This window comes from Etheostoma cragini, chromosome 7, assembly GCF_013103735.1.
Source record: "Etheostoma cragini isolate CJK2018 chromosome 7, CSU_Ecrag_1.0, whole genome shotgun sequence".
Lineage (NCBI taxonomy): Eukaryota > Metazoa > Chordata > Actinopteri > Perciformes > Percidae > Etheostoma > Etheostoma cragini.
The window spans coordinates 10,156,478-10,175,149 of NC_048413.1; the positions used below are offsets into that span (position 1 = coordinate 10,156,478).

Here is an 18,672-nt window from a genome sequence, read left to right on the forward strand (position 1 = left end):
TCCGTTTTTAGCTGTTGACTCAGCCTTCACCTTTTCCGCAACACTCACACTCACACTCACACTCACACACGGCAGAAAACTAGTGGCAGCCTTTCAAACAGCTCTCCACAGGTACTATGCTACAAATTGCCTTCGATTCAGCTGCTGCATCAGCTGCATTTGACAGCTGCAAGGCGGATAATTGGTTCAACTGTGAAGAAATAAAGAATGAACAAGCGGCTGTACTTTGGCCCTCTGGCCCCCTAAGTGCGCTGCTTTAGTGTTGATCACAGTTTGTAATGAGAAAAGAGTGTGGAAAGAGACTTGAAGACTCAGCTTGCTAGAAGTAAAAAAGGGAGAAAAGTAAATAAAGTGTGTATCATACATACATACATACATACAGGATACATTTAAGAGTTATGACTATTGGATTTTTCTCACAAACTGACAAAATAGGAAAACTGAAAAGTAGTGTTATATGTATCACAGAAAGTTGTTTGTTTTCTTTGAGCAAACAAACTACAACAATGGTAACATGTCATTGTAACAATAAATTTTAGCATTATAACAATGTAAGAAAGAACACAGCTTTCTTTTACAATCCTACTCTTTTACTTAGCTAATAGTTGAAGATTTTAAATACGCTTTATACTCAAAATTGAGAAGGTGGGTCCCTAGGGCTGCTTGAATATGAAGAAAAATCACGATTATTTTGGTCAATATTGAAATCACGATTATTTAACCCAGTTACTCATTAACCTTTGGATAGATAGTGTCCAGGGTATCTTTTAGTGTTCTTTATCTGACAGAAAAAGTCTTTGGATCAGAATAATTTACTACTGTTCAGCTTTTACAGATATCACACTAAATTTACACAGCTAAGGAACAATTTCAGATAGATAACACGTAACATTTTCACTCACTATGACCATACTAGCCTACTGTCATAAACACTGTGCTGAAACATGAACAATAATGTTGCCCTCAGTGGGCTTATTACTAGCTACCTAAGAAAAAACCCAGCACATAGACGGTACCTTTGAATAACGTTACGTTGACTAATTTTACATACATTTTAACAAAAAAACTAAATGTTGAGAATACAGCGTGTCGGGGGACTACAACGTCTGGGGGGGGGGCACAGGCACCACAGTGTTAGCTAACGTTAACTTTTCCCAGACAACGGAGTTGGTTTTACCTTTGTGCTCACCAAACACTGCTGTGGCTGCCCTCCTTCTGCCATCTTTACTCGCGCTGACTTTTTAAAACCCAGTGGATGCACACGACTTGCCTGTGATTTTATGGCTTCGGGAGGGGCCGATGTGAGCATGCGCGTGTCATTCAGAAAACAATATATAAGCTAAGTCGTATCGTTGGGAGCCAAAATTGAAATTTAATTAATTTCACAGCCCTAATACCACTCTCATGTTGGCTCCCTAAATATAAAAATATCACTTGCAACCGGCTAGCTTAATTTAGCATAAAGACTAGAAACAGTTAGACTTGTTTTGTCGGTAACAAAAGCATGCCTACCAGCACCTCTTAAGCTCACTGTTATATATTGTTTATTTGTTGCGTTACACAAACCGACATATAAAAATGGTAAGCTGTGTTTTACTCTTAGCTAAGCTAACTGGCTGCAGCTTCATCTTAAACAATAAACAGACTTTATGTTAAAATTCAGTTTTTCGCCATACTCACTGTATTTGTGTGGGTCTATCAAACTTATTGTTGCATCATCACTGCATTGTTTGCATCCATGTTACTAGCTAGCATCTTCTAGCTAGCATCTTCTTCTTCTACATATTGTGGCATGTACCACCACCTGTAACAGTAGTATGAAAGCATTGGCAGGACTGTGTATCGCGTCACTCACTCACATGCTTGTGTGTGTGCATACATGAGATCAGACAAAACAGGGGACACACTCATTAAAGCATGACTCCTTAGTGCTACTAGTGGTCAAAAACTCCCCAAGGTACCTTTAAGTATCATTTTGATGCAAATCAGACTTAACTCTATTGGTTGACACTGAAATGTCCATGTAGATTTAACTGCATCTACTGTATAATAGCTGAAAATGAATGGCAGATAGGGACTTCAGCTAAAGCCATACGTAAAGTATGTGGTCGTTTAATCCCTCAAGTTCCTTTTTGCAAATCATACAGGCAGAATGCAAATGAGGGACGAGGCTCTTCTTACACACCATGTTGATTTCTTCCGGCTTAGATTTGAAACCTGAGAGTGATCACAATCTAAAAAACTAATGTTTTTTTTTAAATAGACCCCTGAAATGAGCTTCATCCAACACATGGACACCTACAATGGGATTTAAAAACAGTATTATAAAATGTCAAAGGAAATAATAGAAGGATTTAACTTGCTTGTTAAAAGTTCAATCAAAGTGAGGCAGCGGTGCAGAATTTAAACATGATATGGTTGCCGGACTAACACTAAGCTTTATCAGCCGACTGCACTTGGTGTAGCCTTTACACCATCAGATAGAGGTTAACAGTGCTCGTTAAAGTCATTATTATCTTTTCTTGTGGGACAACAAGCTACATCAATGGAAACAAACCAACCTGATTTAACCGACCTGATTGAGGGAACAAGAGGTCAGCGGTGCTTGGCTTTCCTCCTGCATCATTGCAACCACACTGAGATGTAAGGAGGGACAGTCCAGTACAAATGAATGCAGCCTGCAGTTGATTTTAAGTGCAAGTTGCAAATTGTCTTTGGCCATTGCTTGAGATTTATAGGTGGGTCTGAATGCAAATCATCCCTGCATCGACATTAATCTAGCAGGGGTATTTCATTAGAGGGTGCTTTGGTGGAGAGAGGGAGTTCATGTGCTCGTAAATTTGGTTTGGCACAGTGATTGTTCAGCAGATCGCCGGGTAAATGAGTGGACGCCGCAAGCCCCAAGAAACATCTTTCTCCATCATGCTATTATTTTCTGCCAAGAGGGTTCCAAAACACATGCTGAAGGCAATACGTTGGCTTGGGGTGAACTATTTATGAACTTGCCAATCTCCGGTCTACAGGCTTTGTCCAGAGGACTTAGTAAGGGCAGCCAGGGTTTTCTTAGACAGCAAATTACATTACAGAAGCCAAGACACAACACAAGACAAGTTGTCACAAACAAAACAGAAGTCAATATAAAACCACTGGTGACTTTGGAGAGATAATTTAGTATAAGACAAAAATCAACAACCTAAAAGAACCTTTATCAAATATTTCAATGTCCATTGATTAACTCCTCTGACTATTAACTCCTCTGGCTTGATTTCAAAGTCATCAGATATGTACTGTACGGTGTAACATCAATGCTAACAGGTCAATGTTGGAATGAAATCCGCCAAAATACCATACCACTAGTCAAATCAACATAACAACGTACATGAAATAGAAATTAGTGACATAATACAAAACACAATGTAAAAATTAATTTGCAGTTTTTCCAAGTATCTGAATAGAGTAATTAAAGCAAAATTTTAAAAATATTTTAACTATTGCAAACCCTTGTTCGTCAACCAAGTTTCTACCTTACAGTCGATGGTTTCTACATAAGATTACATCACATTCCTTCAGCCTTTCTAAACTCTTGGGTCTGTCCGAGGTTTCTTCCTATAAGGAAGTTTTTCCTCGCCACTGTCGCACTGCTTGCTCTTGGGGGAATTACTAGAATTGTTGGGGCTTTGTAAATTATAGAGTGTGGTCTAGACCTACTCTATCTGTAAAGTGTCTCGAGATAACGTTTGTTATGATTTGGTGCTATAAATAAGAATTGAATTGATTTATCGACCAATTATTTCGGCTCTACAGTAAAGCAAAGTATAAACAATGAAATCCAGCATTTATTCAGGATGCATTAACCCCACCCAAGACTTTAAAAATCAGCATCCCTCACACACAATGTATTCCAATTTTTGTCAAGTTAGAAGAGAAAAGCCAAATCCCAAAACAGCAGTAAAACATAAATAATAACACTAAAATACTTTATCAGATCATTGCTTAAAATCACATATGTTTTTCTAACACGTAGGCTAATTTCCATCAAAAACTCTTAATTGCATCGTCCTGCAGCTGCTTTAGGCATCAAAGCTATCCTGGGTAAATATGTGCAATAACCGTAAACCTCTCTTCAAAATATGGATTTACTGTATGCATTGCCCGAAGATTATTTTTACGTGTTTGTTTTAGTTTTTTCTCTTGATTGTTTGTCTCACATTCTGGCTCACATACTGCCAGAGATCTGGCACATTATCACCAACTCAAGATATTTGCTGCTCATTTATCAGCATTGAAACATTCATATTAGCTCTATTAGGGCATTAACAGAGAGAGAGTTTGAGTTAGCAATATGTCACACTATTCATCAAGATTACATCACTCAAGATTACTTGTGCTTCTTCACAGACAAGTATTCATGCTCAATTTAAAATGACCTCCACAAACACTTCTGCCGCAGCCATCAAGCTCAAATTTAACAACAGGGCTTATTTGAGATGTTACACTCCTCTAAATACAAATTGTCCATGGTAATGCCTGCACTGTTTCAGCAAACAATGGCTATCCAACTGTCTTGTGTGTGATGTGATAGCGAATTACCTTTTAAAGATTAAAAGGGAGTTTAAAGATCTAAGTTAGAATACCGTTTTAGTAGGTTTAGGGAAACTTAAAACAAAAGCTGTGCAGAAAATGACAGCTCTTTGTAACCTGCAGCTGAAGAAGTTATTTCTCCAGTGATTACGTCAGCGTCCCAAATATTGTTTACACTCGGTTGGCTAGCCGGGCCTGGGACAAAGTTTGAATGTTAAATGTGGGCTGGCAGATGCATCCCCCAGCACCGAGATAAGAAATGAAAGCACTCCCGGACACTATTCCACTCCAAACCCCAGAGGACAGGTTCAGATCACAGTGGATCCACTCTGTTTAAAGCAACAGCCTCTCCTGCATCATGTACAAAAACACTTGACAACATAACATATTCACCAACAAGACAGGTGTTTAAATCAGTTTAATGACTTAAATGCTCACGAAAAGTCATTTATGACTAATTTGCGCTGCAAAAACTTGAAAGGCAATCTTGTATTACTTGTCATTTAATTCCTAAGTGAGCACAAGGGATACCAGTAACTGTAGAGCAATGTTAAAACAAACAGCAGGAGAGAAATCTGCAGAGGGTCAGCATAAATACTGCTGGACTAAAGGGCTGACAAGGCAGGCAACTCAGGACAACAGATGTGTGTGTGTGATTGCTAATTCTTAACCGAGTACTACACCAACCACCTTTAACTTGAACTCAAGAAACTGTGAAAACACTGTTAAACAGGAGTTTTAGCTTCGGATTTACAGACACCAATCCACCGAGAGCGACTTACTCCTCAGCTGATTCTGCTCAACCAACTCCTGGCGGTTACAATTAACCAGATGGACGAGTTTATGGATCCGCATCCTGGTCCCTGCATACAAAGATGATTTCCAATACCGGTGCAGCAGTCCCACATCCTGAGAACCTGATTGACAACGTTACCCAGGAGCCTGTTCTGCAGAATTCAAGGATAAATCTGTTGACTTGGCATCACAGGTTTCACTATCACTAGTGCATCACATTTCCTGCTCTCTGTATTTTGTTTCTAAGAGAGTGTAGAAGGAGAACTCGTACCTACAACATACTGGGAAAAGCCTTCCATTTACAGTCCACTAAAGATAGCAGCAAACAACCTTATGTATAATTCAACAGCAGAAACTCTTTATATGACACTTGTTTTGGAACTGAATATGACTTTTTGGCAGCGTATAATATTTTCTTTTTTTCTTTCTTTCCATTATGAAGTCACTGAAATCCTAATCCAACTAAGAACTGACAGCACAGCTCACAACTATTGCATACAGTATCAACAAACAGTGCACTCTTTATTCAAGATGACTGTAATATACAAATACAGTACACCATACAGCCTACAAACACAGCTAACTGAAATGAAAAAAGCAAAGCAAACATATTACATGGCAACCTGCATGCATTGAACAAGAGTGTACAGGTAGTGGATTTAAACATTGCAAAACAGATAAGCTAAAGACCAAAAAAGCAGCAAGAGAACTTTGGATATAGCTACTGTAGATGCGGCTGTAAATAATATGCCACGAAAACAATATACATAAGTTGGCCTTACTGCATCCTTTCCCCATCACCCTCCAGAATTATTATTCTTAACATCTAATAAAATGTTTAACACCCAGCATGAGATCAGCAGTTAACTCTTATCACAGCAAGATGACCAAGCATTCAGATGTCGAACTATTCCTTAGTATTAATTACTTTTGTCTTCCACTGAAGGCTGCAGGGAAATTGTTACAGTAAATTTGTACATATTGTGGATGGAAAATTATAGCAGAAATAAATCAATTGAGGATTTAAGATCCAGAATGGGCTGCTATTGGTTTTCCATCCTACTAGGTAGTTAATGGCAGGTATTTAATGTAACTGATGCCCCAATTCCAGCTTACATTGCACTTACTGTAAGGAAGCAGGTGATCCTTACAGTAAGTGCAATGTAAGCTGGAATTAGGGCTGGGCGATATGGAGAAAATTAAATATCACAATATTTTTGACCAAATACCTAGATATCGATACAGCAACAATACTGTAGTGTTGACTATTGGTGCTTTCACAAAATCTTTAAACAAAGAAATTTTTGATAATTAATCATCAGTAATGTGGATACAATGACTAAATGGGTAAAGGCAAATAATAGAACAGGTATAATTGTCAGGTATGTTCAGAAAATGGCAAATTTACTGTAATGCAGCCTTTAAAACTAAGAAAAGACACCACTTATGCCATATTAAGATATTACAATAACCAAAATCTAAGACCATATCTAGTCTCATTTCACAATATCAATATACTATTGATATATTTCTCAGGTCTAGCTGGAATGACAACCACTATGGTAGGAGGGGAAAAGAGACTTGCTTAGCAGGGCGAAGAGAGTTGTATAATACATTCATGGCCGTGTGTAAGATAAACCTCAAGACCATCATGTGACTGGAAGCCGGATGTGTCTTGTCTCTAGTGATATAAATAACATTTGCATGGAGAAATATCAAGACAAAGCCAAGGTCTGAAGTGTGTGTGTTTGAACAATATCAGGATCCACTGTTTGCAGATGAGGCTTGTTTGTGATCTCTGATTGGCATTTTATCAGCAGTTTCGTTATGAAGTCAGTGTCAACATTTACATGTTTAAGGCCAAAGCCCCACTCAGATTAAGAAGAGACGAAGTGGACATGTTAAGGGTGATAAGAAGTATTTTCAGTAATATGTATAGTTATATATACAGTACGTATGTAAAGGTTTATCGGTTAGTATTTTTTGTTACAACGACAAAAACACATTTTACCAATGACTTTTTTCTAATTTGCTTTTGGAGAATAATTGATTCTATCAAATTTAAAGAAGACTATCAGTCTCCTGCCACAGCACACAGCAGTGTTTTCAGCTAAATGCTAACGCTAGCACGCTAATATGTTCCAAATAGCAATACTAACCTGCTGCTGTTTAGCAGGTAATGTTTAGTGTGTTAGCATGCTAACATTTGCTAATTAGCAAGACAAAGTGCAGTTAAGGCTGATAGGAATGTCATTAGTTTAGCAAAAATGGAACAAAGTGGTGAATTGACCGACCGACCGACCCAACAAACCAACCGAAAGACATTGCCATCCCTAGAGCTATGTCACTAGCATTGCTACCAAATAATAAATGTCTACCACAAGTCACCAGAGTTTAAAATGATGACACAAATGGCTTTTAGTCTTCCACAAAATGCCCAGACCTTCCTCTGCATGTATGCAGTCAGTCACATGCAGATTAAGAGAAGACCCCCAGTTAGGAAATCCATCCGGACAAAAAACTAAAGTAAAGCTAAAAAAACAAAACAGATTCTGGGCTCCTGGGGTTGGCTTGCCAGTTAAATTTCCAAGCACACACTATTTAAATCCCATTTTCTCCATGCTAAAATGAACTTTACAGATCTTAGAATTTGTCTCACCTCTGCATTCTTTAATTGCTCATCACACTTAAATGATATTTTAAATCCTGTATCCTCCATAAACTACACTTTACAATAATACCAGCTGTCATATTTCATCAGGTTCACTGGGGTAATCACAGTCTCCTTACTAACCTCTGTGGCAGTCCGCCAGAGCTGGACTGAAATCGTGTTCAGACACTGTGACCGTACAAAATAAGAGATAATGACAAACTGGTTTTCCAGGGAAATCCCATAGAATACTCTGTAGTGCCCGAGAGAGATTTATAAAAGGGAGTGCGCTAAAGGTCAGCGTTACAAAACGCCCCAATCTCATGAGTCTGGTTTTCAGCCAGCAAAGTATAGTCCATGAGTCATCAGTATTGATTTGCTGCCAGTGGTCTTCATGACATCAACACGCCCCAGGGCACTAAGGTCAAGCATGATCATATGATCCTGCAGAATGTCAAAAGCTGAGCTAAATGTCTGCATGCTGAGGCCTTTTGGAGATATAGCCAACAGAGGGTAAATTTCAACACAGAACTGGTGCAGGGAGGGTAATCCTGACAGTGTGTCGGACTATCAAGGTCTTTACCAGCACTGTTCTGATATAATGCCCCACAACATCTGCACCACCTACTCTGCTTTGCTCCGTCCGGGGCTTAAGCCACTGCCTGCAGATAGGGTCAAAACATAATTGCATAATACATCCTTCCCAAGTATGTGCCTTTTTACCAGGGGTTATAGCTTTTGCATTCCATATATCACAGATGTGCCTGTCCACGCACATGTAATCCTCTTTTCATGTAATTTCATTACCCTGAGGGCTATATCACAGGCAGGCATAGCTCAGACCTTAGTCTGCTGAAGTTACAGAACCTGACAACCATTAAACTGATACAAAAATGACAATGCAGGATAAAAAAAGATTTATTTCATATATGGAAATTTAAGTATCAGTTTATAACTTACAGCATCTCAAGATTAACTTGATCTGCAATTTCATACACATAGACATGCAAATATATTCTCAGTAGCTAAATAAAACAAGTGGACTGGAAATTTGAAGCTGTTGGAAAAACTATTTGATTACTCAGTCAAATCTCCCAATGATGATATTTCCAGATATGATCAGGAAAGCTGTGCTACCCAACCACATCCATTTTCTGTAAGACTGTAATTGTGTTGCACCTGAACTTGAGCCTGATATAGCAATACTTAAGCTACATTAACCAAGTACGATTGTATACACTTTAAATAAAAAGGACATTTAAACGGGTATTATTTGACTTGGATAAAGCTGATTGGTCTTACTTTTCCTGTGTGATATGCTCCTTTATGGCTCCCAGTGTGAGCAGCCTGCAGGTTGCCAGGTGCCGCTGGTACTGCTCCTTCAGACAGGCGTTCTTAATGCACAAGTCGGACACTTGCTGCTCCAGCTCCTCTATCCTTCCTCTCTGCCTCTCCAGCAACTCCTGCTGGGTCTCAATGATCTTGTTAAGCTCTTTCAAATATTCCACAGCCATGGTAGGGTTCTCGGATGGGCTTTCCATGTCGCTCCGAGTGCGCTGCATGGGGTCCCCTGTTGTATCGCAGAAGCCGGTGACACGGTTCTGTGCACAGTAGTCCAGACTAGGTTTAAACGCAGCAAATCAGTAGATTGCTCCTTTTATGCCTCGCCATTGTGTTTTTTAAAACGGCGTGGGTGATCATTGAGAAGCAGAAATACGCCCCGGGTACGCGCGTTTAGAAGTCCCACGGCACACAAAACTAGAAGCTCCTAATCACGTCACAAGGCTGAAAATGTCAGCGGGCGTCGGTATCACTCAGATGTGACAGACTACATTATGAGCATCGTAGCTGGCTATCTCTAAGTCTGGTTGTTCTCCCAGTTGGCAGCACATTTCCTACGTATCTTGTTTCGCTCCATGCTGTTCCTTTGACTTTTGGTAAACAGACGCTGGCTGTCAGGTAGGCGGGGTTTTCAAGTTTTATGAATCTGCAGGTCGCATTGAGCGCAGCTGCTGTAGGAGAAAATAGGAAGGCACATTTACAGTTCGTCATGCCCACCCACACCTCAATCTTCTCTCATGTCAATTCACAAGATTCATTTTTAGTGCGTGTGGCACAAGCGTGCGCCGTCTCACGCTCCGATCGCAAACAGAACATTACACAATAACTTTGTTGCATTAGTCCGCCTGTGTGTAATGCTGTAGCACAGCACAGTCTGGTGGTGCTGCTGGTGCTCTGCCTTGCCTGCTGTTTACTATGCTGTCTGTGTGTTGCCATTTCAGGGGAGTCAGTGACTGAGACCGAACTGTGGCAGTTTGCATTATTCCTTCTGCTCTCTGTGTCTTGTGATCGCTCACACACAGCTGGCTTTGTTGTCTAAGCAACCCTCACACTTCAGAGCAGTTGTCAAATATTCACATTTTCATATCCACTCATTTTCTTTTTGATCATTTTTTTCAAAGCTGAGTTGCCATTTTGTATGCCTGGATGCAGTTACATTGCTTACCACAGATGGTAAATGCTTTCTCCATGAAATTGAAGGCTTTACCTTTATGGCAGGCTTTACCACCTGAAGGCTGCACTTGGATGAACTGAGATAACTTGTTTAAATGTGGAGACAGAGCCGCAGCAAACCAGTGACAGTGGGAAGCAGTTTAAGGACATCGAGTACAGATGCAGCACATTGGGTTTTTCTCTCTGTGGCTCCCTAATCCACATGGCAGGAGGCCAAGGGCAGCTGCAAAAGCCTTGAACTGCCACCCAGAAAGATATACAGTACACAGCCATTAACAGCCGATAGTAAGAGGGTGGTGTTGCACGTCAACATTGCCAAATGCCATTTTTAATTCCCTAAATTTGGATGGATTTGCGGTTGCATATACCCCACAGAAACTCCACGCACCATCATTATTAGGTACATTCTCTTGTTGTGTACCCTCAACACAACAAAACCGCCATGTTCAACAAGCAGTGTTAGAGGGAAATGAGACCATCTGTGAACCCAGAAGGCCTACATTCACATCTATGTGTTGTAGCACCTTTTAGAGCAGTTAAAGTGTAATTCAGTGATCTATTTAATGCCTTCCAGCTCTGACACTGTTGTTCCTCAACTGATCCTGTGTTTGAATGACAATACAAAAATAGGATAAGCGGATGAAACAGTAGCCTGCCACAAAAATCATATTTTGGAAATCTGAATGGGACATTTGCATATGTTCTCGTCCTCAATTCCACTATCAAACCATGCAGTCATACATCAGTCAATAAAAAACTCTTGGGAGTTTTCAAAGTACTGGAACTTTAACCACTTCGAAGAATAACAAATACTGCTTATCATTATTATGCTCCCGGCTCCCGGCTCCCGTCTCTCTCTCTCTCTCTCTCTCTCTCTCTCTCTCTCTCTCTCTCTCTCTCTCTCTCTCTCTCTCTCTCTCTCTCTCTCTCTCTCTCTCTCTCTCTCGCTCCTCCCTTCCTTGGCTGACCGGTCTTGCTGTGTGATGGTGCCAGACAGTACAGGTGTCAGCCAGAGAGATTTATTTTGTGAAATTGCTCATATATTTGGACTGAGGCAAACCCAGTTGGAAGTGCTCTTACTTCAGCCCATGGAAGGAGGGCCACAATCATTCAACCAGCAGAGTGGAAAACTTTATTTTCAGAGAATGCAAAATAGCTACAAGCGACAATCACCTCTTAGGCCTGTAGTCATGCTTTTGTGTGATGGATATCAACTGGCACACAGTAGGGAACATTGTAGTTGTATGATATTACTACGTAATTAAAGTCATAAATACTGAAACCCAAGAGGTTAGGGAGTGTCCCCAGTTGTGCTCCTGTAACAAATTCAAACAGCAAGAATATAGATCAGGAGCTTGATTAGGTTTGCATTGACATTTGTGTCCTTTTTATATGAATTATGCAACCCAAACATCAGCCTTTCTCACATCATACTGCCACTCTCTTGTAATTACATAACAGAGGAAAATGCTTACAGTAAACTAAACACTAAATCCAGTTCATAGAAGTTACAAATTACCAACTACTGATGCTTTCACTGGGCTCACACCAGCAACCTTGGACTTCCCCCACATTGATTGCTTTCCAGGTAGACCTCACACCATCCTGAGGGAGCAGCCTTAGCATTCTTGTCAGGCCTCATTCGGAGCCCACCTCATTGATCCCCTCCACCGACAGCACAGTAAGCCAGCTGGAACATTGGCGCTTTCCCTTCACCCGGGACGCAGCAAGACGGCTCTCAGCTCGACAGGCTGACAGGTGGTTTTTATGCGACCCGTGTGCCTTAATGGAGAGAATAAATTGAGTGTCATTTTAGCTTAACACGGATGGCTGCTTTGATGAGCTATAGATATACTATGCGGTCACGTTTTAAAACCCACACGCCACTATCAGTTGATGGGAGTAATTTAAAAATGGTCATTTCCACTTTTAAATTCCATCACATTTTAACGTTTTAAGCGGGCAGTAAATCTGAACTAGTATGCTGCAGTGCTACTGCTATCTCCTGAAAGCAGCTGCTGAAGCAGATAGTCAATCAGTTGGTGTGTTTTCTTACACAACAGATCACAGCCGTTAACATGCTTTCTCCTCCTAAGCCAACCAACATCTTTAGAATACTCTTGAGCCCCTGTTGTGGCCATAGCCTGAGCTAAACAGCTGGCTGCCTGAGCTTCCTCACAAACATCTCTCAGGCATGAGTTGATGCTGCGTCTGCGTAACACCCCCTCTGAGACATGAGGAGCATGTGGGAAATAATGCAAAGGCTATAACTGTAAATGTCTAACTCAGGATTATTATTTTTTGTGGGTTTTATCTGTCTGTTAACGTAATTTCCATAGACTCTTGTGATTAGCCTTGAGTAATAGAACAATGTTGATAATGAAGTCATTGTTTCAAGCAAAAATAAAACAAATCATGTTTCAGATTTCCTGCTTTTGTTTGCAACATATCATTGTGAATTGAATATCTGTTGGTCAGACAAAACGCCCGTCAACTTGGAAGGAATTTTCAATGATTCTAAAAAAAAACTGCAAATTGATGAAAAAGTATGAGTTGCAGCTCTAAATAACATAGAATTACTAAAAAGTGTACGAGTGCACACCATATCCATGTGAGCCATTAGCAGCCCAGAAGTGTACTGCAGCTGACGTTCAAATAATTGTGCACATTCTCTGCTCACCTCCTCAAACTTGTGTAGCGTTTGCTGACATGCAGGTGGCTGCTGAGGGCATACAAATGAGCTGGGTGACTGGGATCCACCGCAGCTGTCCAGAGAATCACAGACAGATGGGAGATATTTGATCAGATCTCGCAGACCTTTACGCATCCTCAGGGTGCCAGACAAACTAATCCTCTGAATGTGTACCCCATCAGACTGGGGGGAGTGTACTGGCTTGGGATAAATGGCTATTCAGCCATTGCTAACACACAAAATCACCACTTTCGTATAAAGAGGAACTTAATATTTGAATGCAGTACTTTGCTTGCATTACTTATTTAATTTCTTTTGTTGAAATCAAATTCAGTTTGCTAAAATAAGCCTGTTAAGAGGCCTTTACTGTGGCTGAGCTCAGTTAGTAGAGCAGGTGTACCTGTCTAGAGGTTTAATCCTAGACACAGCAGCCACAGGTACAACTCCAACCTGCGGCCCTTTGCTGCATGTCATTCTCTCTCCCTCCTTCCATGTTGTCATCCAGTTTGTGAAAATAAAGGACTAAAATTCCTCAAAAATAATCCATTAAAAAGAAAGGATGCAGTTACTTGGGTTTTTTGCATAAACACAATAAACCAGTGAAACAAACTGTGAAAACGTCTGCTCAAAAAGACACTGAGTAGATGTCAACAAAATGCAACAAGAAAAAAATAAATCGGTGTATAAAAAGATGAGATGAATGAAACAGCACTGATGCAGAAAATTCATCCATAGAGGTGTTAGTGTAGATAATCACAGGTTGACTGGCGTGAGTGACCCAATCAATGTTGAAGTGTGGTACAAAAATCTGTATTTAGTTCAGACTGTATTTCTTGTTATACAGAGATGAAAATATGCATTCTATATTCAATTTATAGTGTGAAATCATAATAGAAGTTATTTTAGGTACAGCTGGGCACTATGTCAATATTACATTTATATTGTGAAATGAGACTAGATATCTTAGAGATTGGAAATTGTTATATGGCATAACTGCTCTTTTTCTGATTTGATGATCTGAATTTACCCGATTGTCGTATTATTAGCCTTTACCCACTTAGTCATTATGTCCACATTACCGAGGATTATTTATCAAAAACCTCATTGTGTTAATATTTAGTGAAAGAGCCAATAGTCTAACAATAGCCCTAATCTTAGGACACTAAACAGACCACACTCCAAATTACAGACCCAACAATTCCTCCAAGAGCATGCATTTGGTATCAGGCTATTCACCAATCAATGGTCTGAGTGTGTGGGAGGATGCTTTTCATTTGTCTGTATGCTATTTTGTGAACTTTGAGGCAAGATAGATTTAAAAAAATGGTATTTGATAAATAATTACAAGATGCTGAACGTAAAAAGTACAAACTTTAATTATCAAAAGGCAAGAGCATGTTCACACAAGCAAAGAAACGTGTCTGCATTATGTGCTGAAAGCTGTTCAGATATGATTATAAGGCATGAATGACAACAGCAGCACAGAAGCCATTGGATCGTCACATATACTCCTCTTACAACACTGAGTTTCACTAGCCAACATAAATACGATTCCTTGTCAACATTTTCTTCTTCAAATACAAAAATATCTTATTTAATTAAAACAAACTCACACTGTTATGTCTCTGCACTTTGACAGTGCCACATTAACCTGCTCCTGGATATGTGGAGGGTAAAAACAAACTGGAACAGAAACATTACATATTCAGAAATGAGACCGGATCACATTTGATTCTTTCGGTGCTAAAGCAACACCGGGATTTAAAAAAAAAAAAAAAAAAAAAAAACTGAATTCACAATCTTTAATGGTTTCACATTAATGAAATGCACAGGAGCTGCATGCTGCCATGTTGAATAATGAGGAAGTTAAATGCACAGTACAGAAATAAAACTTTTTTTCTGGTTAGGATTATGCACATTTCAAATACCATAGAGGAGGACGTTTCAGTGGACGGCATTTTCACAACATCTATTAGCGACAACAAAACAAAGGACGTTTCCTGCTCATAAAAATAAAAATGTTCAAGTCAATGTTCGCTTTGCTTCATACAAAAATAAGGTTCCTCCTGAGATACTGAATTTCACATGTCAGATGTAATAAGTAGCACACAAATAATAGGTGAACAAACACAAAAAGCAACCTTATATAAAGCAAAAACTATTACATTTTTTAAGCACTCTGCAAAAGATGTCAGTTAATAACAGTGGTTTTGAATATAGATATTTCCATGGCAAAAAACACACATAAATATAGATCTGTTTCCACACAAAAAAGCTAAAAGAAAAATAGCCCTGTTATCTCGCAGCAGCTCTTAACTGATCTGCTATTCTGAAAATTAAGTTTCTTTTAGGAATCTGTACCACCGTATTATCAATACAACGGAGAGAAACTGATTCTGCAGTCAGATCCCACAGCGTTCATACTGAGGGACAGAGGCACATTCACTTTGCATTAATGGCCCCTGGTGTTTTACTTTTGAAGAACAGAGACCGGGCTGAGAGCTTCATCAGGACTTGTAGTCTGGAGAATAGAGACGCGACCTGGGGCTGCTGTTTGGGTCCAACCTCGGTATCGTACGGTTAAAGGAATTTCCTACTGGAGAGTCTAAAGCTGAAAAAGCACAAGTTGGCACAAACAAGAGTTAATAAAGTACCTGTAGCAGAATAGAACGGCCACTTTTATAAACACTATTATAAATAAATAAGTGAAGCCTAGTAAGTGCTAGCAGTTAAGGTTGTTTGAATACGGCAGAATTTAAAAAAGGAAATACCACTTGGTTTAAAACCAAAAGAAATCAACAGCCTTATTTGTATTGGTAGCATGTGTAGATCTCTCCCAAAGAGACTGAGGCAGCCAGAGTGCAGGCTATAGATTTATATCAAAAACGGCCTGTGGCAGAGTCATTCACAATAAATTGGAGACTTGGGGACTGAAATGCTTACTCTTGCCTAGTTTTACATCCAAATAAACTTTCATTAACAATGGGTGAGGTGCCATTTTGTCAAAAAATCTATTTTGACTTGCAGAAAATGTCCTGGATGCTGACAGACACCTCTTTACTAATCAATTCTCAGATAAGCTTTACAGCCTAGTGGCGTCACAGAATCTGGGGCTGAACAAACTTCTCTTTAAAGTGAGATGATTTTTAAATTCTTTTTATTGAACTGACATGTAATGGTACCTCCTTTTGAATGTATAATTTAGTCTGAATTTGCTGCATAGCCACAGTGGGACAGTGTCCCAGTGTCCTACCTGAAATGGGTGGTGGTGTCCTCTGGATGAAGGCAGGGTGATAAGCTTGCTCCCTTGGGCTGAACACAGTGTGGAGGACTGCAGGTGATAAAAAATACATTTAAAACAAATCATCACAGTGTCTGAAGAGCTCAGTATCCATATTGGACACAACAGCACTTTTTGGTTGTTGTTGAAGGAACCCATTATATTCCTTTTCTTACAAAAGACAAGGTGACCCAACAGTGCCTTGCCATTGGAGGCTTTCACTTTTACATATACTGTTCATAGAAACAATATTACAGCTTTGGTTCCGGCTGCTATTATTAAAATAAGAGTGACAACAATAAAACATACACCTAGTTCCATTAACCAAAGAATGACAAGATGAATCTGAAACAGTCCAGGTGCAACTGAACACTTACTTCATTAGCACACAGAATATTCCAGGTATTCAAACATCGCATTAGTATTACAGTACCTCCAACTACATCTGTTTTACTACAATAGCATTTCCTGCAGTAACGAGGTGACCCACCAATGATGATGATGGCTGTCCCGGCCAGCAGAGCGAACAGGGTGAAGAACATCATCTGGTAGCTGTTTATGAAGCTGTGCAGAGAGTGGCCCCCCTCCATGTTAACAACTGGAGATGCAGCAGCTGTGAGAGTGGTGGATGAGATAAGAGGCTGTCAAAACCTCTTCAAAGTGCTGAGAACAAACGACCCACTGACAAATATCTGCTACGCCACTGAAGGGAATAATGATGCTCATAACAGTGGCAGTGAAATTCAACAACATGAAATTATGGTCCCTAAAAATCTGCTTCGTCTGTGTGCTTATGTCCTACAGATGACAAATATTATTTAACAAAATTGTGCTTGTTAAATAAACTAAATGCAGAAAAATAGCTGCATTCTGTGTTCCCATTTTCATATTTCATGACTACTTTTAGGACTGGCACTTTTTCTTCTGAATTCAAACTACTGTAGAATATAAGCAAACTTATATTATTCAATCCGGGATAATCTATTCTAAGTCAACACTCTCAGTGTATAAGCACAACAGACCTGACTTGGAACCCAGCATGGACATTCCTAAAATGCCCAGTGCATGCCCGACCACCATATCTTTGCTAAATTAAAATGAGGAATTTGACACAATAGAAGGAACAATTGTGGATAAAGTCCAATAAGGCTGAAGTGCTAACACTGCAAGTGCCTTACAGTAAGATCAGCTTGTCCCTCAGTGAGACAGCGGAGGCACCAGGGATAAATGGAACAATGTTAATGTGACAAAGTATTTTAGGATTAGGCTACGTGGATTGCATTGAAATTACTTGGAAGTGATTAAGAATATATCAGATATCAGACCTAGCTTGGCAGCGTTGGGATCAGCCACTTGAATTAAAGTGACTGGGATGACAATACTCTGTCCGCAGGAGGTGCTGCTTATGGAAATGGAAGCAGAGGCCGCTGTCTGGGGGTCCACAGCGCTGATGGTGTACTTAGAGAAACTAGGGAAACCATGGTGAACCTCATTCTCTTGGACGGCAATGTTGGGAGAAGAAGACACCACCTGAATATGGGGAAAAGTGTATTTTACTTATATGCTTCATTCTTAAAAGGAAGTTTATTCCAATACGGATCTTACTATATGTAAAAACAAAAACAAAAAACAATGGCATATTTATTAGAAGTTCTACTAGTACTTCTACTAAACAATATTTGCCTGACCTCCATGTTGGACAGGGAAGCAGTGGGGCCGTAGACGGTGAGTTCCGCTGATGGGTGCAGGTTTGAGAGAAGCAGCTCGGTCTGGTCAGAATAGAGGCCTGGCTCTATGGGCAGGCTGGTGCTGACTTGTTCCCCAGAGAAGGCACTGCCCTCCAGGCCTGCCTTCACCAGCAGGTCGGTCATGGACATGCTGAGCACACGCGTCTGTTGGTCAGTCATCGGCTGCAAGGTTATGGAGCAAGTGTAGGAGCCTGGGGCAAGTATTCACAGAGGTAAAAGAAATGGCTCAAGGTGAATTATTGATATGTGCATTTGGGACAAGAAAAGACTATGGATCTCACACTTAGTGTCAATGTGGTCTCATATATACATGATCCCATTAGGACCTTAGTGGGATTCAGCTGAGTGGCCAATAGCCTTGCACATACATCTCCGCGAACATTTACCAGAACACAACCCCAAACACAATTAG

At 40.0% G+C, this 18,672-nt stretch overlaps 2 protein-coding genes and 1 long non-coding RNA gene across 4 annotated transcripts in view; 1 reads left to right on the forward strand and 2 right to left on the reverse strand.

Moving 5' to 3' along the window:
- LOC117948129 (IQ motif and SEC7 domain-containing protein 1-like) overlaps nt 1-10,037 on the reverse strand; it is an 86,008-nt gene extending 75,971 nt beyond the window's left edge. For both annotated transcript variants that reach the window (XM_034877612.1, XM_034877619.1), the window contains exon 1: nt 9,329-10,037. In XM_034877612.1, the coding sequence (XP_034733503.1) occupies nt 9,329-9,588 (260 nt within the window). In that variant the 5' untranslated portion in view covers nt 9,589-10,037. The remainder of the gene's footprint in view (nt 1-9,328) is intronic.
- The window catches only part of LOC117948132, a 19,962-nt gene continuing 1,290 nt past the window's right edge, over nt 1-18,672 (forward strand). Inside the window, exons 1-2 of the long non-coding RNA XR_004657387.1 lie at nt 1-13; nt 13,282-13,285. This is a non-coding gene — a long non-coding RNA (uncharacterized LOC117948132). The remainder of the gene's footprint in view (nt 14-13,281; nt 13,286-18,672) is intronic.
- nup210 (nucleoporin 210) overlaps nt 14,585-18,672 on the reverse strand; it is a 25,742-nt gene continuing 21,654 nt past the window's right edge. The window contains exons 36-40 of the mRNA XM_034877611.1: nt 18,201-18,451; nt 17,838-18,042; nt 17,003-17,125; nt 16,486-16,563; nt 14,585-15,843 (exon numbers count right to left, since the gene is read on the reverse strand). Coding sequence (XP_034733502.1) covers nt 15,740-15,843; nt 16,486-16,563; nt 17,003-17,125; nt 17,838-18,042; nt 18,201-18,451 — 761 coding nt within the window. The 3' untranslated portion in view covers nt 14,585-15,739. The remainder of the gene's footprint in view (nt 15,844-16,485; nt 16,564-17,002; nt 17,126-17,837; nt 18,043-18,200; nt 18,452-18,672) is intronic.